The sequence below is a fragment of the Chrysochloris asiatica genome, unplaced genomic scaffold (assembly GCF_000296735.1).
Source record: "Chrysochloris asiatica unplaced genomic scaffold, ChrAsi1.0 scaffold00132, whole genome shotgun sequence".
NCBI lineage: Eukaryota > Metazoa > Chordata > Mammalia > Afrosoricida > Chrysochloridae > Chrysochloris > Chrysochloris asiatica.
The window spans coordinates 717,242-740,168 of NW_006408650.1; the positions used below are offsets into that span (position 1 = coordinate 717,242).

General features: G+C 49.8%; 1 protein-coding gene across 1 annotated transcript in view; it reads right to left on the reverse strand.

Annotated features, from left to right (window-relative positions):
- The window catches only part of FOXK2 (forkhead box K2), a gene marked incomplete at its 5' end in the record, with an annotated part of 32,205 nt that extends 9,280 nt beyond the window's left edge, over positions 1-22,925 (reverse strand). Inside the window, 3 exons of the mRNA XM_006869615.1 lie at positions 3,257-3,404; positions 5,545-5,739; positions 22,621-22,925. Of these exons, the coding sequence (XP_006869677.1) occupies positions 3,257-3,404; positions 5,545-5,739; positions 22,621-22,925 (648 nt within the window). The remainder of the gene's footprint in view (positions 1-3,256; positions 3,405-5,544; positions 5,740-22,620) is intronic.
- Positions 22,926-22,927: the final 2 nt, after the last annotated feature.

The following is a 22,927-nucleotide window of genomic DNA, read 5'->3' on the forward strand; positions in this document are numbered from 1 at the left end:
TAAGATGATACTATTTATGGGAAATTTAAAAACTAAAACTTCTACTCTCAAGTGACACCATGGTCAACTGGCTTAACACAGTCCACAAAGACCATGTTCTACATCCTACTTTGGGGAATAGAAACTGGGATCTTAAAAGCTCATGACTCCTGGGCCCAGGGACAGGGACATGGCCACAGAGGACTAGAGCAAAGAGTGATGGGTCCGGCTGATATGAAGTGAGGGGAGATGCACAAGAACACCCACACTTGCAGACAGTACCCACTTGACCTGGCTTCTATGGCTGGATGACCAGAACTCAACTAGAGGAAGAAAGAAGAGGGGAAGTAAAGGTAATCTGATACAATTTGATGAACTTGACCTACACCTATGGATGCAGTAGCTCAAAAGAGGAACGAATCTTTACAGCAAGGATCATTCCCACCCCTCGGTACACAGGGTTGCCAGGGATGGGCAACTTCGACACTGGCTACCCAAAATGGGGGGGTGGGGGGGGGGGAGAGCACTACAAAGGCATGAAGAAACTGGCTTACAAGCTTTCAAGAGGGAACCTAGTTCCATATGGTGCGGGGGAAGGTAAAATCTCCACTGAGTGGTTTCCAACCTGTGTGGACAGGGCTGGTGAAAGGAGATGGGGATAAGACTCGTGTGGTTCAATAGTGAATAACTGTTATCAGTACTGACTGTGAGGGTTGGGAATGTAAAGGTAGATATTTTATAACAAAAGGAGGGGAGTGGCTGATCTTGTAGTCCAGGAGCGGAGGACCCTGGGACCATCAAGGGAGAAGAGCAGAGCGCGGGACCCTGTCTAGAGAAGCAGTGATACCAGAGATGGAAGCAGAGACGATGACATGGAGAGATGGAGCGGCTGAGGACTCTAGACTCAGGGAGGGAGAGGGGCTGTGTTGATGGCCGTGGGGCAGGCTTCTGGGGTTACCCTTTGGCTGTCTGATGATGCATGCAGGGAATTGTAATCATTGCAATGAAATGAAATAAGATAGGATGAATGTAAAGCTAATGTCATCCCATGTCAACTATCACATGATTCACAATAAAAACTTAAAATGCCATCTAAGGTGCAAACTGGTCTTTCCATGTATGAACGAAAGAGGAGCGATGAAAACTGAAGACACTCAGTCAGAATCAGTGAGTCCAGAGGAGTAATGAACCACGTGAACGTCAGTCCCCGTGACTCCGAGACCAGAAGAACTCGATGGTGCCCACTACACCACTACCAACTGCTCTGAGAGGGATCACATCAGAAGGTCTGAACAGCGTGGGAGAAAATGTGGACAAAACTCAAAATCATAAAATAGACCAGGCTTACTGGTCAGATGGAAACGTGAAATCCCACGACCCTGACCTGAGCCACCCTTCAGGTCTGGAACTGAATGCACTCCACTCCTAGCTATACGGGGACACCATCAGTGAGGCACAGCCCACAGAATGGTCAGCTATCTGAGTGCAAAAGTGCAGCATTCACCTAAGAACAAAATTCAGAAGGGGGGGTAGAGGGAAAGGAAAGAAGAAACATGGGGAAGTAAGGTAAGTGATGATTTGTTCAACGTAAAACTGATGATCTGGTCTATAACCATTTACTCCAGTCACAGCAAAATTTATTGGGAAAAAAAAAAGATGGCGAGAAACCCACAAGGGCGGACCTGAGTGCCTGTCTGCACTGTTAAGCGGGCAGTACACAGAGGCAAAGGCAGGGGCGCGTCCACACAGCTGACTCAGCGGTCAGCATAAAGACACTGTGAACCCACAGCGTTATCCACCTATAGCACTGGCACCCAGAGGGGCACAGGCACCTGTCTTAAACAGCCATCATCTCCTGGTCACTGAGACCAGGCTGACAAGGCTATACGGTCTCCACGGTGACCACGCTTCTCCTGTTCCAGACAGAGTTGGCAGGGGGCCCTCACCGTGGAGCATGCGCTTTTCAGAGAACACTCTTGTAAGCTTTTTCTGTTTCTAAAACCCTTTTTTAACCAAAATATGTGACACAGACAGAAAAGCCTGTCACACACCCACACCAGGAGAAGCACTCTGATAGTTGGGGTTTGTGCCCACTTGGCTGTAAGACGTGGTACTCCCCAGGATGAGATCTGCTATGAGCAGCTGACCACCTGAAAGGGCTGGACCTGGGTCCTGCAGTGGCCTCTCATCCGACCTCTGGCTCTTTGCACTTGGACTAGGGAGCCTGCCGACCCTGGGAGCCATCAGCAGCCTGCCATCTGACCCGCAGACTTAGAACCTGCCATTTCTACAAGTGTGAGCCGTTTCTGTGCTACGTTGTTGTTGTTAAGTGCCATCGAGTCGATTCCGACCCTGTGTAGGGTTTCCGAGGAGCAGCTGGTGAGATTGAACCACCAACCTTGCAGTTCAAACGGCTTTACAGTCTGACGCATTAACCCACAGTGCCACACCAGGACTCCTTCTTTGATATAAATCTCTGTATTTATATACATCTAGTGGTTACGAATCAGGCTGCTAACCGCAAGGTCCAGCTGTTCCGTGGGAGAAAGATGAGGCTCTGTGCTCCCGTAAAGATCTACAGCCTCAAGAACCCTGTACAGGGTCACTGCGCGTCGGCACCGACTCCATGGCACGCAGCCACCAAGTTAGGAGTCCTGGTGACAAGAGGCAGAAACAGCCAGTCTCCCAGACAGATCCGTGTACCCTCCCTGGCTCACAAACTCCACTCCCCAAGAACCTACCACAGGTCCCGAGCCACTATTTTCTGGGACCTATTATGTTAGCACCCAACAAAGCATCTGAAACAAAACACGTGAGCTCTACTTGCTTCTGTGCAAGAGACGGCCACGCCCCGCAGCTATGGCGTCCTCAGCCTCTGTCTACACAGCAAGCTGCTCTGTGAAGACAGCACATCTCGTCAATGTGTGATAACAGGACTGCGTACGTGGCACCAAATCCAGTGCATGTGCGTGTCCTCCCCAGGACTCCACACTGGGAGAGCTCTTCTCTGCGGCTGGAGGTTCAGTCCAACTTTCTGTTCTATAGAAACCTTTGTTTAGAAGTTCTCCATTTCTTTCACAGAGGTAACTCACGGACAGACAGACTCAGCTCCAGGCAAAGTTGGGCTCAGGGCAGATTCAAACTGTTGGCCACTCGGCTCCCCTAGCAGTTCAGCGCTCAGCCACCCACCACGGTCACTGGCTAGCCGCCTGCCCGCCCGCCAGCCCTCCCTCCAGGCTCCCCCGCCTCAGGGCGTCATGTCCGACTGCGGCATTACCTTGGGGCTGTCACCACCTGAGGCTTCCTTCTCATTTTCCGGCTGTGTGGTGTCAGCCATTAAACTGAGGTCAGATGGTATCACACGGCTCACTTTGTACCCTGAAGAGCCCGCCCCACGGGGGCTGGATGGGCAGGAGTTTGCAGCGCTGTGGAGACAAAGAGGTGGGACAGGGTTTCAGTCACAAGCTCTCCAGGAAAACACAACCAAAGGCCTTCTCCGCCACTCCTGGGATTCTGTCTGAAAGTCAAGTTCACCTGAGTCACAATGTGGGCAGTGTCTACTTCCAGGAGTACCACCGCCTCTGGTGTGCGCTGTAGGATCGGCACCAGGCTGCTAGCCACAATGTCAGTGGTTCAAACCCACCAACCACTCCTCAGAAACCTATAAAGTTCACTATGAGTTGGAACCACCACCAAAGGAGAAACTGAGGCACAGGACGGCCTTCCCTTCCCACACATGTCCATTTAGTCACACGGTGACTGCGTCAACCAGAGAGACGAGACAGCTGCAGCTTCCCCAGCACCCCAAGCACTGGCGGGAGTGGGGGGGACGGGGACGGGGGGACAGGGAGACAACAGACAGATGGCCGGGGCTGCACAAGCCACAAGTAGTCACACCCAGATGTGGGACTGCCCATCAGAATGAAGCCGCCCACCATGAGACGACACCGAGGGTGGGACCACCCACCACGGACAGGAGCCTGGGACAGCGCAGGTGGCGACCAGCTGCTCCCTCAGTACTGCAGACGGCCAGCAGCCTGCGCCCCAAGGCTCCCCTCCCACCTTTCCCTCACCCTCCTCATCTCGGGACAAGCGCTTACTCAGACAGGGATGGCGAAAAGCCCCCTCAGGAGAGAGGTGTTGCCGCCCCCGGGTCTAGAACTACTCATACATGATGGTAGGGTGTTACAAGCTGCTACTATGGAGCACACCCCCAACTCACGGAGACCCCATGCACAACGGACCACGGCAGTCGTCAGCGAGGTCACTGTGACCCACTGGGTTCTCATTAGCTAGCTTTTGTCAGTAGACCGCCAGAACTTTCTTCCTAGTCTCTCTTAGTCTGAACCAGGTTTAAAGCCTCCACTGACAGACGTGTGCACTGACCAGAAATCAAACCTGGGTCTCCTGTATGGTAGGAGAGCAGTCTACAGTGACCCACTGCTGTGTCCTGACACCTGACAAGACACCCGGACATGTGCTCCACTCAGGTGAAGACCGGGAGTCACAACACCTGCTGCACCTGCCCTTCAGCCCCACCACCTGACTCTGGCCCAGTGTGGTCCTGGGCTGTTCTATGGGAGCCATCTGCTGAACCCCACTGTGTGCTCCGAGGAGGACGGGGCTGTGGGCACAGTGTGCGTGCATTCAGTCTGCAGCTCTCTGCTTCCAGAGCACGCCCCATCCTTAGGAGGCTACAACTCGGCCCTTTAACTTGGTCAGAGCAGCCAATCCAGAATACAACTGCTACAGATTGTGCTGTGTCCCCCCCAGTCCGTGCTGTCAGCCCTAACTTGTGCGCCCATGGCTACATCCCATTAGGGAAGGGGCTGTCTTCTCTATGTTAATGAGGCAGGACTAGCCGAGGGTGAGTCTTGAGTCCATCTCTTTCGAAATAGAAAAGATTCAACAAGTGAGCTGGTGCAGAAACACCACCGAGCCACATGAAGGTCACCCAGGAGGAAAACTCGAAGACACAGGGCCCGGGCCCTTCCTCCAGAGCCGACCCTGGAGCCGGCGCCCTCAGCTGGACTTCAGCTCCCTGCGTGTGAGAAAATCCATCTGTTTGTTAGAGCCCTCTGCCTGTGGCAAGTCTGTTTCAGCAGCGCTCCATAACTAAAAAGACAAGTTTTCAGAATCTACATGAAATCGAGACAATCTACGAAAACCCAACATCCAAAACGCACACCTCAGTCTTTAGCCCCTGACATTTACATGGCACTCTGGTAGCGTAGTGGTTACAAATCAGGCTGCAAACCTTAAGGTCAGCAGTTTGAAACTACCAGCCGTTTCGCAGGAGAAAGATGAGGCTCTCTGCTCCTGTAAAGATTTACAGCCTCGGAAACCCTGTACAGGGTCGCTATGGGTAGGAACCAACTCAGTGGCACTTAACAACAACAGATCCCTGCGAGGAGACAGGAGCATCTGAGCGCTGTGTTGTACAGCCCAGGAAGCAGTGAGGACTCCCAGCTGTTTAGTCCCTTCAGTGCATCCGGCCTGAATGCCCAGTGCAGAAGACTGGGGTCACGTGAGATACACTGGGTACAGCCATAGTGCCCACTCTACCTGATGGTGCCCGTTGGGGAAGGCAGGGGACTGATCAGGTGGGCCATGGAGTCTGGAATGTTGATGGTCAGGGGCGAGATCTGAGGCTGCACGGGCTTCACCGGCGATGCGGGCGCCTCCTGTTTCTCCCTCCTCTCACTAGACAGGGCAGTGAACGTGATCTTGATGTTTGTGCTGGGGAAGCGGAACGTGCACCTGGAAAGGAAACAGAACATGAGCTGTGTGTGGAATGACGGTGAAGGCACGCAGGACGGAGGGCCCCCTAACCTAACCACTGCCTGTGAATACGGTGTTGTACGGCTGAAGGTAGTATACTGACCAGCCAGGCAGCAGGAACTGACCGAACCAAACTAAATCCACAGCCATCAAGTGGAGTCCAACTCACAATGACCGGGCTTGGGTTTCTGAGGCTGTAACTCTTTATGGGAACAGGAAGCCTCATCTTTCTCCTGCAGAGAAGCTGGTGCGTTTGAACTGCCAACCTTGTGGTCGGCAGGCAATGCTTATCCCACAGTGCCACCAAGGCTCCTTGTAAGAAATGACAGCGGAGATCACTTAAAAATGCTACTCCTTTAAAATGAAATTCCCAAACCGGTTACAGGTCTTGAAGCAGGTTTAAAACAAAGATTCAAATACCACTTAGCATGTCAAAATAAATACACATGCATACGAAGCCATCTACCATTTACAGAGGGTTTCTTATTTAAGAGAGAAAAAGCATTCCCTTTAACTACTAAAAACACTTTCAGTTCTCATGGGGCAAACAAGAGATATCCAAATCCGTCCTGACACTGAGCTCCCCCCCCCCACATGTCCTCCCTCCGCACGACTTCAGGGGACCATTCCCAGAAGTCCGTGAGGAGCAAGAGCAGCAGAGGAGCGCCTTGGTCTCCGGTCACTGGGACATCACCTCCACCAATGGGGCTTCCCAGAGCAGAGCCTGCTTACTGGTGGGCGAGCTCCTTTGGGAAGGCCACTGTGTCGGAGTCCCCAGCATGCTCCAGGTGCCAGGCCCAGGGCAACAGCAGCGCTGGGCCCCTCCCTGCCCACCTTGTAGACTATGCAGGCTGGCTCTTTTCATTATTTAAAAAGCAAGACACCAAAAAGACGTCAAGAGAAACCCACTCCTGAGTGTACCCACACATACGTAAGCCTTGAAAGGGAGTCTCTGTATGGAGTGGAGCACACAGCAGACGAGAAGGAGAACTTTGGAGTTTATAAGCCTGGGAGCTCGGGACCACAGCCCTGGGGACACCATGGTCGACTGGCCAAACAGTCCACAAAGGCCATGCTCTACACATTCTACTTCGGGGGGGAGCATCTGCGATTGTAAAAGCTCATGAGCCCAGCTATCTAGGGTGCAGCCAGTGGCCTCTCCCTGTGCAGACGAAGAGGGATGAGAAGTGAAGCGGCTCGGCATCAGTCCAACGCTTCTGAGGTCAGAACTCCATGGTGCCCAGCTGCCCCTGCTCTGATGGCATCATCTCAGGCAGAGTGGAAGAAAATGTGGAACAAAACTTCCAGGCGCCCAGGCATACTGGTCAGAAAGAGAGTAGGGGAACCCCAGGCTACAGCCCTCGACCCCCCTCTTCAGGTCTGGAAAGGATCTCACCCTTAGGGCCCAGTTTTTAGCCCAGCCGTAGACAGGTAAGTATGGAATGGTCATTCATTCAGAATCAAAAGGCCAACATTTAACTAAAGAGAAGGATGTGGGAAAACTTGCTACCATGGGGGCAGTGCCATTGTGGAGACGAAACAGTGGATCATCTGCTGAATGTAAAAACCAGGACTTTGAGAACTTTCACTCAATTCACAAGACAAAACTGAAAAAAAGAGAACCCCCTTCTTTACCATCCAATCACACACCAACTTTCCTAACACCCCACAACCGTCTGCTCTGTACCAAGTAGAAATGAACTCGGATACACCAGCAAACAACCACCACCTCTTGGTGGTGTGGCATCTGGTGTGGCATGGTGCCCAGCGTCTGCTTCACGTAGCGTGAGAGGACAAGGCTGACCCTCACCACTGCAGGCGTGCTGTCCGGGTCACCTGAGACGGCTACCAAGAAGGACACCAGCATCAACTCCCAGGTGAGAGCCACCTGAAAGCGGGCTCCTGACTGCTCACAGCCATGGCTACAGGCTGCTCAGGGCAGCAGGGCTGGGCTCCATCTGCTCCCCTAGAAAGTCACTGAGATACAAGCAAAGACAAACAGAGCCACCAACACGAGCAGCGTAACTTACAGAAAAACTATCATCAATATTGGTATGAAAATCATAGCATGCTACATGAGTGAAAAACCAACACAGACGGAAACAAGGCCAGTGAACTCGGACGGAGTAAGATTAAATGGACTACTCTTGGGGAGGATTTTAAAATTCTATCAAAGCCATTCTGTAGACTAGGCGTTGGTCACATTCTAACTGAAACAAACGCGTATGGCTTCACCCACTCCTCATCACCAAGCACCCTGGGAGTTCCAGGATGCTTGTATGTGTCTGAAATACTCCCCACGCAGACCAACACCAGGACTGACAGGGTCCCGAGGACCCCCCAGGAGAAGGTATCTCACAGATACCTGGAGGTAAGGCCCAAAGCTGGGACCAGCAGCCCAATATCCAAGGCCTGGGATAGTATTTACTATGGGGCGGTGTCAAATTTGTTGGAACAATAAAAGCCCGAGTGATAAAAAGCAGAACACAGAAGTGTCCATCTGCAGTCCGATTACATGTACACTGAAAGCCCTGAGTGTCATCTCTTATCCTATCCCTGCACGGAGGGCTGGCTCTCTCACTCATTTCTCACACCATGTGTAGGAAATGTGATGGATTTTATGAATGGTACTGCCAGCAAAAGGGAGTAAGGTGATTCTACAGGATAAATAATGGACTCGGAATCACAAGTTTAGTGGTTCAAGCCCACCAGATACTCGGCAGGAGAAAGATGAGGCAGTCTGCTCCCACAAAGTTTTGCAGCCTTGAGAACTCTATTCAGAGTCACTTGGGTCAGAACCGACTTGACGTCACTTACCAACAACATCAGTAAGAGCAGTCCGCCAGAAGCAGGCGGGCACCCCTTTATGAAGCCTCCCTTTGTGACTGGAGAGGCAAGCACGTGTGAGTCCGCAGAGTGGCCACAGAGAAAGGAGCTCCCCGACACCAGCTGGGAGGAGCCTGCCTGGGAGCTGGTACTCCTTAGGAAATGACCCCACCACCCCTCTGAGTCCTCTGACAAAGCCCAAGAGCTTGGGGTTGCTAAGTAGCGCTATTCTGTACTGGGTTCCCAAGGAACAGCTGGTGGGTTTGTTTGAACCGCGAACCTTGTGGGAGCAGTCCAGTGCTGACCTTGCAGCAGCACAGTGGGTAAAGACAGGCGGGGCAGAGCACTCATCTGACGAACAGCCCCTACAACACGGGCGTGGGATGCGGGTCCTGGCCGCAGTGTCCCGCTGGGAGACCATGGGGAGTTACAGGCAGAGGAGAAGCCATTTCAGATTTAAGTTTCTTGAACTTTCAGGTGGTGAAAACGTATCATGGGATGAAAAGTTGGTCACCTTCATTACAGGGAAGCAGGTGAGAGCCGAAGTTATGAAGCTGCTTTAGCTTCCCCGCCTCACACAGTGCCCAGAGACATCGCAGCACAAAGATTTCCAACGTGTTTGTTGCTGACCCACATCCTCTGAGCCAGGAGAGCCCTGCAACGTATCCAAAGCTGCCTACAGGGATCCCACGGAGCCTGTCAGAAGATAGTCTTCCAAATGGATCACCAAGATCATGCCGAGTAACATGATCCATACCAGCCCAAATCAAGCTCCAAGTCCATGTACACCACTGTGTATTTCCACCGTACAGTACTCCACTAGACGCAAAACCACGGGTGAGTCACACAAAGCTAGGGTTCAGTGAAAAGCCCATGTACCCCGCTAAGGCCATCTGGCATGACTCCATGTTGGTGAAGTTCAAGAGCAAACAAAGATCTTGAACTCCATTGTCTAGATGTCAAGAGCAGCGTTCTGAAGACAAGCAATGGGCTGTGACTGGGCTCTGGGGGCTCCTGTTCTATACTAAGTTCCACACACAGGCTCTGGTGCAGTGGATCACACGGAACAGAAATAGCAGAACGCTAACATGACTAGGAGCCCTGGTGGCACAGTGGGCTCAGCACTGGACAGCTTACCAAAGGGCCGGCAGTTTGAGCCCACCAGCTGCTCTGAGAGAGCCACATGTGGCAGTCTGCTCCCATAAAGATGCGCAGCCTTGGAGACCTGACTGGGGGGACTAGAATCCTGGTGGGGCACCGTAGGATAAGTACTGGACTGCTAAAACTACAAGGTCAGCAGTTCAAACTCACCAGCCGTTCTCGGAAATCCTATCCAGAGCGGTAGGAGCAGAAACCGACTCAACAGCATATACAAGTGACAAGTAAAATCCTGGTGTGACACTGCAGGATAAGCACTGGACTGGTAATCACAAGGTCGGCGGTTCAACCCCACCAACCACTCTCAGAAACCCTCTCCCGGGGAGCTTTGAGAGGGAACCAACTCACCAGCCCACAATTACTACAGAAACTATGGAGAAACTCCTACAGCAGTCCCGGGAAAAGGGCCAGGTCAGAAACTACAAATCCAAGGGCAAGGCTGGATGGGACTGAGGGTAGAGGAGTGAACAGACCACACAGATGCTTCTATGGATTCAAAGCAGCAGCCTGTCACTTTGCGCCGGCTGAGGAGAAGGGCTAGGCTAGGCTGGGCCCAGGCTGGACATTGGTGGCGAGCACATGACAGCTACTGAGGACAGTCACCTACGAGCTGTTCTTTTCCATATCCCTCCGATATGATCTGCCTTTGAGGCCCACAATCCAAAGAGCAAGACCTCTACACCCGGACCTGAAATCACTGGCTACCAATTGGGCCCTGAAGTGCGCCGGAGCTAACAACAGCTGGGAACTGTCCCACTTCATGAGAATGTTCTATTTGTGGTAGAAACTCTACCGTGCTGGATTACAGGGCTGTGAGATACCCAGCAGGCTGTGTGGCAGGTGGGTCCCTGAACCCCTGTACCAGGCCTGACACAGTGCTGCTCCCCGAGAAGTTTCTCCAGAGCTGCCCTGAAGAGTTTCAGGGGTTAACCAGGCAATTTCCTTACAGAACAGTAAGTCAGTGCCGTAAAGCCACTGTTCCAAGGCAAACATCACTCGGTATCTGTCATCACTGCCATCCCGGACTGCTGAGGAGGGCACAGAACACAAAGCAAGTCTCCCTCCCTCCTTGGCTCCCCCACCCCTAACTCGCCTCCAAAAGGCACCCCACTCTGGTGCCCAATCACACCTCCCCAAGTAGTCACCAGAACCTCCAAGAAACTGGACAAACCCGCAGCAGGCCAGCTGCCCACCGAGCCTGTAAGCAGAGGTGGACACCCGCCAGGGAGCAGCTGGGTAGACTCTGTCCCTTCAGAGATGCTCCCCCACCTACGGCCCCCCACTCACAGAGACATATGCACCCTAAACCAGCTGTCATCCGGGCAGAGCTTTTTTTCCCTAATGATTTGACAAACCTGCTCTACGAGACCTCTTTAGATGCTCAAGAGCAAAGACACCAGTGTGAAATTAAGATACGCCAGACCAAAGTAAGGGTGTTTTGTTTTTCAATTCCAACTCAGAGTGGTCTTTTCTTCTTCTTTTTCTATACAGCTTTTATTGCGATGTGCTTTTCTTTTAAAATATTATTCTAACAGGACATCCAGCTCTATTTGCATAGCAGTCCCAAATCGTGTAGCAAGCAATGGATTTAAAAATACTGACAAGACAAAATCAAAGTAAGAAAGCTCCCCAGCCGTGTGGGTGAGGGATGAGCCCTGTGGAGGGAGCACAGCCCACCCAGTGGCTTGTCCACATGCGCCCCTTGACCTGCTCACAATAAACCCATTTCATATCTTTCTCAGGTAAACAGCCCACCGCATGGCCAGAAGCTACTGTAAAAGGTTATCAACAGAAAAATAAAAGCGCCACAATCAGTACCTCTAGGCTGCCCCTCTGACCACACGTGGGAGGAGCCTCTCTTTTCTTACTCTCCCAGTTACCTCCCGAGACCCCCACGAGTGGGTGCAATATGTGCCATTCAGACTGTGTGCCCCGTATGAGAAGGCCCTCTTCTCTACTGCACTCGCTGTCCATGTTTAATACAGGGTTAATCTAACTAAAATCACCAACCACTCAGAAGCTCTATTTTAACTCCGTAAAACTGCTTCTTTCAGGGCCGCTCTGATGCAGTTTTTTCAAAACACGCCTTTACGTTCCACACTACAGTAGAGAGGCCGGTGTAGCTGTCCTTGGCGGCGGTTCCCCTGCGTCTGCACACACCTACATACGCACTGCACCGTACACCTGGGATGCCCAGTGTCGGCCCGTCTGTCCGCAACTGAGCCGACAGGCCAGCCACGTCAGCCCTCAAAGCCATCACTGCACAAGAGATAGAAGCATCTCCAGGAATAAAACTCCGAGAACGCAAGACAGAACCAAGTGCTACTTTGACTCCCAGTGCCGAAGGTAGACCCTTCCAAGAAACCAGAGAACTCCCCAGTAAGGGGACGGTTCTGGCTGGAGACCAGGCAGTGTACACAGGATGACAATAGGCACTCGGTCTGTGGGCGGGCGGTGGCTACAGTACCACTCCTGGAGGAGCCCAGTGAGGAAGTGGCCACAGGGTCAGCTGCAAAGGACACCCAGGTAGACAAGGGCAGTGAGCAGACTTACACACAAGGAGGCTTATCACACGGACTGAAATCGACGCTTCTAACTCAACTGGGAACACTCATTACCCTATGCCACACTATCTGAGGCTGGGCCGTCCCCATCCGAGTGCTGGTTAGTCTTTCTGAGCACCGTGCAGCCACACCTCTGTGAGCATCTGTCTCACCCACTCCTCCAAACACCCCTAGGCCAGCACAGTTCCTGCTAAAGAACCACCCCTTTACCCACCAAACCATCACCATCAATGACAAGAAGAAGGGGCAGGCTACAGATTGAGACAGTAAAGTTCATCTCATGTTTTAACTGAAATCAAGTGTTTTCTGTGACACTCTATCACCAGCTCCAAACAGAGCACAGACACCAACCATAATCCACCAACAATCGGCCCAAGAACCTAGCTGCCCTCGTGGTCACAGGTGTAGCAGAAAATTCAGGCAGAATGGAAAACAGACAGATGTGTGCAAGCTCACTCTGCTGGTCCCAGAGCAACAGCCGCACAGTGAGACTCACACCCTAACATGATCAAATGATAAAAACACAGGAATTATTGTTATAGCCCCCCCCACTCATGTGTCAGTTTGTTGTTCTATGCTGCCACGGGCATTTCGAGTCCCAGCAGGATCACACACAGTGGACAGGCCTCAGTGGAGCGTCCACACTCGGAAGAAGGGCCTTGTAACCTACTTCTGAAAGACAAGGCCAGTGAACCCTTAGAGCAGCGCTCTAACAGAGCCAGCAGATGAGCCTCGCAGGCTGGAGCTCACCCCACAGCAGAGCTGACTTTAATGACAGAACCTTCGCTCCCTGTTGCAGCAAGACTTAAAATGAGAAACAGCTGCCGACACGCATTAATAATGGAACATGGAATGCATGGAGTATGGATCTAGGAAAACTGGGAGGCATCAGAACTGAAATGGACCGCATCAAGATCAGTAGCCTAGGTAATAGTGAGCTGTAAAGGACTGGTCGGGTCTATGACACTGGGAACGACAAACTGAAGAGGAACAGCATCACATGTGTCAAGAAGAGCTCTTCGGGGTGACAGCCATATGGCTACGAGGAAGACCGGTTCATATGACTGTTATTCAAATTTAGGCACCAAAATGAAGACATTGAAGATTTTTACCAACTTCTGCTGCATGAAACTGATCAAACATTCAATCAGAATGAACTGATAATTACTGATGATCGAAATGTAAAAGTTAGAAACAAAGAAAGATCAGTAATGGGAAAATATGGCCTTGGTGATAAAAGATACTGGAAATCACATGATCGAGTCTTGCAAGACCATCAACCTATTCACTGGAAATGTCTTTTTTCAACAATATACATGGTGACTATAGAGATACACCTCACAAATGAAATACAAGGAACCATATCAATGACAGTGAAAAAAAAAATGGAGAAGCTTAGTATCATCAGTCAGAAGAGGGCCAGGTGCAAACTACCAACAGACCATCAATTACTCATGTGCAAGCTGAAATGGAAACTGAAGAAAATTAAAACAAGACAGAGCCAAAGTACAACTTTAAGTACAAAGGGGCTTCAAAAAAAGTTCATAGAAACATCAAATGAAAAGATAAAGAAACTTCCCCACAAACGTTTAAAGCACCCTTGTATATTCCACTTAAATGTAGAGACCATCTCAACAGGAGATGTAAGGCACGGAACACTGACTACGGAAGACCGTCAGTTGTGAGAGGCCATCATCCGTTTTTACCTGTGCTTTACTGCCTAGCAAAGGCTTTCAATTGTGTGCACCCTGACAAGCTATGCACAACACTGCAGAGAATGAGTATTCCAAAACACCGCACTGTGCTCATGAGGAACCTGGACATAGGCCAACTGGTTTAAAATTAGGAAAGTGTGTGCCAGGGTTGTATTCTTTTACCAGACTTATTCAATCTGTTTTGGTGGTGGTGTTAAGTGCCACTGAGTCAGTTCTGACCCACAGGGAACGTTGCAGGGTTTCCAAGGAGCAGCTGGTGAGCTTGAACCGCCAACCTTGTGGTTCAAACAGACTAATGCAGTACATTAACCCACAGCACCACACCAGGACTCCATTCAATCTGTATGCTGAGCAAATAATCTGAGAAGCTGGACTGTATGAAGAACGTGGCATCAGAATTGGAGGAAGACTCATTTAACAACTTGCAATATGCAGACGATACAACCTTGCTTGCTAAAAGCAAAGAAGACTTAAAATACTTACTGATGAAGATCGAAGACCATAACCTTCATTATAGGTTGCACTTCAATGTAAAAAAAACAAAAATCCTCACCACTGGACTGATAAACAACATCCATATAAATGGAGAAAAAAATCGAAGTTGGCAAAGACTTCCATTTTGCTAAGATCAGCCATCAATACTCATGGAAGCAACAGTCAAGAAATCAAGCGAGACATTCCACTGGGCAAACCTGCTGCACAAGACCTCTTCTTCTAAGTGTTTAAGAGTAAACATGGATCATCTCATATGCATGTGACAGTTAGTGAGTAAACAAGATCGTAGAAGAGTCGACGTATTTGAGTTATGGTGTTAGTATTGAAGGAGAATATTAAAACCAACCTGTGTGGGAAGAAATACAGCCCAGAACGCTCCTTAGAAGCCAGGATGTCCAGACTTCACCTCTCTTACTTCAGACATGAGGGGTCCAGTCCTTGGAAAAGGACACCAAGCTTGGTGAACTGAAGGGTCGGAGAAAAAGAGGAAGACCCCCAAAGAGATGGACTGGCACAGTGGCAGCACCAGTGGGCTCTAGCGTAGCAACAATTGTGAGGTTGGCGAAGGACCGGGCAGTGTCTTGCTCTGTTGTACAAAACGTCGCTATGAGTCGCTATGGACTCGACAGCACCTAACAACATCATCATCATCACCATACATGAAGACAGCCGAAAGTAATTACAAAGACAACAGGAACGAGATGAAAACGGCTGTCGGAAGAGACTTGAACGTAAAGTGTGCTGCTGTGGTTAAGTCCCATGGCATCAGTTCTGACTGCAGCCATCCTGTTTAGAGTTTCTTACACCAGTGAGTTTGAACTGCCAACCTTGAGGTTAACAGTCCAGTGCCTACCCAACAGTGCCACATGTTTCCTGAACGTAAAGTAAATGGAAGACACGAAATCAAAGATTTCAAAGGACAGCTCAAGAAGACCAAGTTTTATGATGAAAAGGGCACAGACCTGGAGCTCGAAACGAAAAGGGAGGATCACATTCAGCATTTCTCAAGCTGAAGAAACTGAAGAAAATATTCAAGCCTTGAATTGTAATATTGAAGGATTCTATGTTGAATATTCAATGATCAAAATGATCAAAACGGGAAGCATCAAAAGATGGAAGGAATACAGTCACTGCACCCAAAAAACTGGCTGGCGCCCAACCATTTAGGAGGTAATATAGGATCAAGACCATGCTTACTGGTTGGGTACAGACTGATGGAACCCCACAGACTATATTACCCCTCAGATAGGTCTGAAACTGGACTCACCCCCATGGCTCAATTTTTAGCCAAATAGACAGTCCTGAGCAGGAAAGCAAGCCTACGGGGGTACACGCTCATCACACTCATCAACCATTTAACATTTAAGATAAAAAAGGGCAGCATTTACCCAAAGGACACAGTTCAGGAGGGATGGAAACAGATGCACAGGAAGAAGTGGGCTACGTGGTGCTACCTGGGTGGACTACCATCAATGACATGAACAAACTGTGTATGAATTGTTCTCATTTGTTTGGATTCAGAAGAGGTCTGGAATGAGGAGTAGCATTGCTGAATTAGATGCATCTTGGCTGAAAGCAGAGAAAACCAGATAGATGTTTCCCTGCTTGTTTATTGACTATGCAAAGGCACTGGACTGTGTGGATTATAGTATTAGGGATAAAACTGTAAAGAACGGGAAATTCCAGAACACTTACCTGTGCTCATGTAGAACCTACACAGAGACCAAGAGGCAGCTGTTTAGGGAATACGAACTGGTTTAAAATTAGGAAGATGTGTCTGGATTGTATCCTTTCACCAAATTGATTCAATCTGTATGATGGCATATAATCTGAGAAACTGGACTACAAACACTGAGCTCACAGTTTGAGAGAGACTCATTAACCACATGCATTATGTAGATGACATAATCTTGCTTGCTGAAAACTAAGAGGACTTGAAGCACTTACTGGATCAAAGACTACAGTCTTCAGTATGGATTAGACCTCAACATCTAAAAAACAACAACTTACAACTGGGCAGTAAGTAACGTATCAAGATCCGATAAAAGGAGACAAGACTGTTACTAAGGATTTCTTTTTACTTGAATCCATAATCAGCGTCCTTCAAGACAGACTATATTTAGCAAATCTACTGCAAAAGACCTCTTTTAAAGAGTTCAAATGTAAAGATGTCACTTTGAGATCTACAGTAGACCCTACCCAAGTCAGGGAGCCATAGAGGATGAGTACTGGACTGGATACCACACAGTTGGTGGTTCAAACCCACCAGATGCTCCTCAGAAACCCTGTACAGATCACTGAGTTGGAATCGACTTGACGGTGCTTACAACACCCAGGCCATGACTAAGGAAGACAGAAGAATCGATGCCTTTGAATTACGACGTTGGCAAAATTACTAACTACTGCATGGACTGAGAGAGAATGAACAAGTCAGTTTTGGAGGAAAAACAATCCAACTACTCCTTAGACGTGAGGATGACAAAACTCTTCATCAGATCCTTTGGATTTGTTACAGGAGGACCCAGCCCCTGGACAAAGGCACCATCTTTGAAGAAGCAGAGGACCAGTGAAGAAGAGGGGCCCACTGCAGGATGGACAGACACAGTGGTCACAGCTAAGACTGTCTTAGTGTAAGTTCTGTAATGTCTCTGTAACACTCAAATGCAATCATATTCTGAAAAAGACCAGGAAACCTACAGCAGACCTCCACTTGTTTCGGATTTTCTCTATTCCATCTGTTCGGAGGACAACAGATTGAGTTTTCTTAACGCCAACAACTGGAAGTCAAATACGGTACGGGAAACGGCTGCGTCTTCGACATAGACTCTGACCTGTGGTTACACTGAGGACCTCCACCCTTCCACCCACTGCATTTTCCAGTGAAACCCAGAACCACAAAGGACTCTACCATAACAGTGTTAAAAAAAAAAACAAGAAAAAACCTCAGTTTTTCCCCCTATTAACTATAAATGTTTTCAAAACAATCACACCAACCCAACTAAAATCAAAGGGGGCCACATGGTTAAGCACTCAGCTGACTAGCTGTAAGACAGGCCTGGTGACCTGCTCCCGAAAGATCAAACTCAGATCACGGCCCTGAAAACGCCAAGGAGCAGTTCCACACTGCACACACCATGAGTCAGACTCAGCGTGACCTTCCCAAGTGACAATGGCATGCTGGGGTGGGAAGTTCTGAAATGACAAATCTTCAACTGGGATCAGATTCCAGATCTAGTCAACTTATGTGGCGTTACCAAGTGTCCCCATAACAGGGCTCTCCTGTCCTAGACTGTGTTCAGAAAACCACCTTCCAGATAAAGACTTGCCTGTGAACCACAAAGTTGGTGTTCCTTGGAAACCCTGTATGAGTTGAAATGGCCATGGTGGCACCTCACCCCAACAGTGAATTTTAACCACTTTGGTAGCTAAAGGGTTTATCCAGGGGCTATTTGTAGCAGCAATGGAAGCTTGCCACTACTCCTAAGGCACAGAGCAAAATCCAACTTCAGTCAGCTGCTGGGATCCTACATGCGTCTCCTCCCAGCCAAGCCTCGGTGCCACTTCCAGTTTGGACAAACATGTCCCCCAAGAGGCACATGGGGACAGATTTGTCCCAGGTGAGAACCACAAGTGGCTCCTATACCTTTCAGTGGGTGAGACACAGGCATTTCACCACAAATGACAAATGGCATCCACAGCCAATCCTCGCCTAAAAGCGCTGTGGGATTCTATCCTCAGTAGAAGGTGGACCCCGAGGCACCTAAGACACTCCAGAAGTGAGTGGGTCAGGGCCACCAGCTACACACAAATGACCCCAGCGAGCAAGGGCTCTTACCAGGTAAGCTTGTTATCAAAATGTGCCAGCAACTCCAATCACTGTAGGTCTGCAATGTCCTGAACGATTCATTAAGTAAACAAGATGAAAATGAAGTTTTGCAACTGCAGGTTAAGTACTAACCACAGAGGGAAAGTAGGAACAGCTTGGTTATTTTTAATGTAATAATGTAACTATTAAGGAGCTCGGGCCGCGAACCTGTAAGGTCAGCAGTTTGAAACTCCCAGCTGCTCCATGGGAGAACGATATGAGGCCTTCTGCTCCTGTAAAGATTTACAGCCTCGGAAACCCTATACAGGGTCATTATGGGTCGGAACCGACTCCACGGCACTTAACAACAATGTAACTATTACGCTAAAATTGCTGCACTATGTACCGATGTACACAGTGGAAAAACCAAAAATATCTCAATTAACCAATAGTGAATGCTTGTTGTTAGGTGCCATTAAGTTGGTTCTGACCCATAGCAACCCAGTTTCTGAGGAGCAGATGGTGAGCTTAAACTGTTGACCTTGCAGTTCAAATAGACTTTGCAGTCCAGCCCACAGCGCCACACCAGGCTCCGTAACACTGAGTGTGGACTGTAGTTTTTAAATAAGTTTTGTCAAAAACCTGTCTGTCACTAAATGTGCACACCTGGGCGCACACAACCGAAGCATTTTCAAGGTGGACGTCTGACGTCTACTCTAGCCTCTGCTTGTGATCGAGCCATAAAATGAGGGCGTTGAAGCAGCCAACGAGGAAAGCCAGCAGTCTTGCTAGGTAGGCTCTGCTTGGACAGCTTGGTTGGGAACCCTTCCACACCCTACTAGTATCCCCAACCGCTCACAGCCTCCACACCGCACAGCCTGTCCTTTAAGCCCTCTCCTCAGGGCCGCCCCAACTCCCCAACGACCATGACCACAGGGCCCTGGAGTCCTATCCCCGAGGCCAAAAGCCCTCCTGGCACCCCTTCTAATGTCCCCTGTCTAGTACCGGTAACCTATGGGAACTCCAATCCTATCCTGACCCAGATACCCCAGGTTCCTCTCATCCGTAACCCAACATTTTCATCTGGGACACTCCCACGTCGCTGTCTGGCTGTCTGTTCGCCCCTTCTCTAGTCCCCACGTGATGTCCTGAATTTAGTGACATCGTCAAAACTTAAACTGCAAGTTAAAACATGTCACATGAGAAACCTGCTGCTTCATGGCCAGACAGAAACGACAGGTACTTCATTTAGTGTAAGAACATGTGGTCGCTACTCTAAATACACACAATTTCAGTTCTGCACATTAAATAGTTTGGGGCAACAGTTAACTTCTCTTGTTCTATTTACTTTTAATTCTTAGGTAATCTAGGATATTTTACGGATCAAAATGTATCAGATTTGGCCAACGATTTCAAAGTATAAACTTAAGTGTTAAAGAACTGCTCATTTTGGTTTATAAACTCGCTACGGTGATAACAACCCTAAACATTCACTATCCCCTCAGTTCCCCGGCAGACCTTCCCCGCAGCAAAGCCCAAATCCCAACTTTTCTCAGAGGCAGCCCCAGTCCCGGGCCACAGCGGGACCTCCAGCGAGTGGGATGCTCTTTCTGAACACACAGCCCAGTGCACCTGGCCAACAACAGCATTTGCGGACACCCAAACTTTCAGGCATTGTACAGGCTCCATGTTTCTCCCTCACCCGTATCAACATACGTGTAGTATTTTAGCGGCACCATGAGCCATACTCTGCCCCATTCTCTAACATGTTGTGAAACGTAAACTCATTTTAAGCTTGGAATCTGAATAAAACCATGTGGTTCAAATAAGAGACAAACCAGGTGTTTTCATATCTTTGAACTAACTCTTTAATGCTTCAGTTCAGAAGACAAATTTGAAGCAGCATTAAGATTTCAGCCTCTGCATAATTGCTCTAAATTACACGTACTTTTGAGCTTATGCAAGCTGATTTCTAACTGGTAACATCAAGGCTGAGCTTCTCATTGTTAAGAGCTGTTGAGTCGACTCCAACTCATAGCGACCCTGGATAGGGCTTCTGAGGAGAGGCTGGTGGATTTGAACCACCGGCCTGGTGGTTCAAACCGACACTGCAGTCGAGTGTTTATCCTATAGCGCCACACGAGGACTCCTATCAAGCTGTGCATTGATCTTAAATCAAGATTTGAAAGCAATTCATCTACATCTACCAATTCTCCTTCCCCAGAATTCACCCTGTACCACCTTACACCCAAACCTTGATAAGGATGCCTTTCTAGCAAGGATGTGCAAACCTGAAAGCACCAGTCTAGGTGGGTGTCAGGCACGTGCAAGTGAGCCTCCTGTGTCCACCCCAGCTGTGGGGCCTCTTCCCCCGGGGGCACAGACATGCAGGAAGGGTAGGCAGCTCTGTCTTGAACCCATGACCAGCACTCTTCCCCCTTCTACTATGAGGCTTACTCTCCCTGCCAGCAGATCTGGACCCTGCTCCCCGTCAGGCCTAGCAGAGGTCCACACAATATAAATGGTTTCTGCGGCTGGTCACAAGAGCATTTTCTTGAAAACAATTCAAAATCCAAAATGGCTAAAGTGGCATTTAGTTATAATGTATTTGTTGTATACTTCACCACAATTAAAGAATAAAGGGGAAAAATTGATCCCAAAACCAAAACCAAACCCAATGCTGTTGAGTCGATTCCAACTCCCCGCACCCCTACAGAACAGCCTCATCCTTCTCCTGGGCAGTGGCTGCGGGGTTCCCCATGAGCAACCCGCTGTTCTGCTAGGGCTCCTTAAAGGATTGGTACAAGGTGTTTGTAAAAAGTTAACGTCAAAAAATAGGAGCCATCCCCATACTTACTGACCCTTCAGCAAGAGGAGAAGTGCCCTCTGTGCTTTCCAGGCTCTCACCTTTACTGAGGTGCGGCAGAGCGCTTAACCAATTGCTTACCATCAAGGGTTAAAGACCTCTTCATGCTAAGCAATAACACACCCCCACTCCAAATAACAAAAGAGAAGAATTAAGAATATCAGTAGCTTTTATCAGCATCTTCAACAACATCAACAGTTAAAAACTCCAGTTTGTGGACAAAAAAAAGGTTGGATTCGAAATGACCCAGAAGTGAGCCCCTCAGGACTAAGCAGTATTTCCTAGAGAGCAAGTTTCTGGTTTCTGAGAAAATTATAACTTGAAAAAAACCATAGACTCAAATGGAATTGTTTTGTAGCAGAAAGGACCTAACACTCTTTAAGTATTAACTTTCAAACAATTCCTAAATAAATCAAGGAAGACCCCCAACGAGATGGACGAGCCAAGTGGCAGCATGGATGGGCTCAAGCGTGGCAACAGTAGTGAGGTTGGCCCAGAACCGGGCAGTGTTTCGTTCTGTTGTGCATAAGGTCGCTATGGGTCAGTACCGACTCGATGGCAGCTAACAACAACAACAAACTAAATCAATAGTCCTTTTTTAAAAAAGTCATGCTAAAAGTATCCAATTTTCCAAAACTGAAGTTCCACGCAAGGATTAAAATCCATCACATTTGAAGTTTTCAATTTTTGGGCTACCCAAAATACTACAAGGTTAAGAAGATGATGTCCTTGCAGTTGTGAAAAACCTGCAAAACGATGTGAGAAAGAAAGAATAAAAGACTTTAGGTTTGGAACCTTCTTCCAACTATCCACCAGCAGCACTTGTTACTGGGTGAGACCTGCAGCCGGATATGAGAAACATTCTTGCAGTACCAACGCTCAGAACGCACATTACAGCTCGGACACCTGGGTCCTATGTAGCTGCCCAGCCCCGAACTGACGATGGGGAAGACTCTGGAATCGACACCTGCTGCTCCCGACGGAATCAGGGGTCGGCGGGGTCAAGGAGACCCAGAAGCCTAGCCCGGCGAAAAAGGCCGTGGTTTGGGATCCTAAGTTGGGGTGCCGACTGGGGTTGTGGGTCAGTGTTGCAGTCTGGGTCTTCGGGGTGGGTCGGGTGGATGAGGCCATGTTTGGGGTGGGAGGCTAGGCTGGGGGCCCGGAGTCCCGAGGGGACAGCTAACCATCGGGTTCGGAGTCCCAGCAGCGGCCCCGGACTGCAGGTTGCAGTCTGGGGAGTGGGGTCACAGGTCAGGATTTGTCCAGCGCGAAAAGGACGGGATCAGAGAGCGGGGGTGGGGGTCGTGCGGGTGGGGGTGGGGCAGCTGCCTCGGACCCCGAGTCCCAGCAGGGGGTCTGGGGCAAGGGGTGGGGATCCGGGTTCAAGCGGGGGAGGTCGTAGGTGGGGGTCCCGCCCGCGGCGCCACTCACACGCGCGGCAGCTGCAGCGGCGGTGCCCCGCGCCTCTGGAACACGCCGTCCACGAACACGCCGTTCTTGCCCAGGCAGCGCAGGTAGAAGTCGCCGCCGGCATCGGGCCTGGGCTGCGCGGGCGTCTCCGGGGCCCCGCCGTGACCATGGCCGCCGCCCGGGGGCGTGAAGATCTCCAGGTGGCGCCGCGAGATGAAGCTCGAGTGGCCCATGCTCACGTCCACCGAGCCCTGCGACGAGTTGCGCCCGATGGTCACCGAGCGCTTCTTCATCAGGTACTCGAACTCGCGGCCCTCCAGCCGCGCCA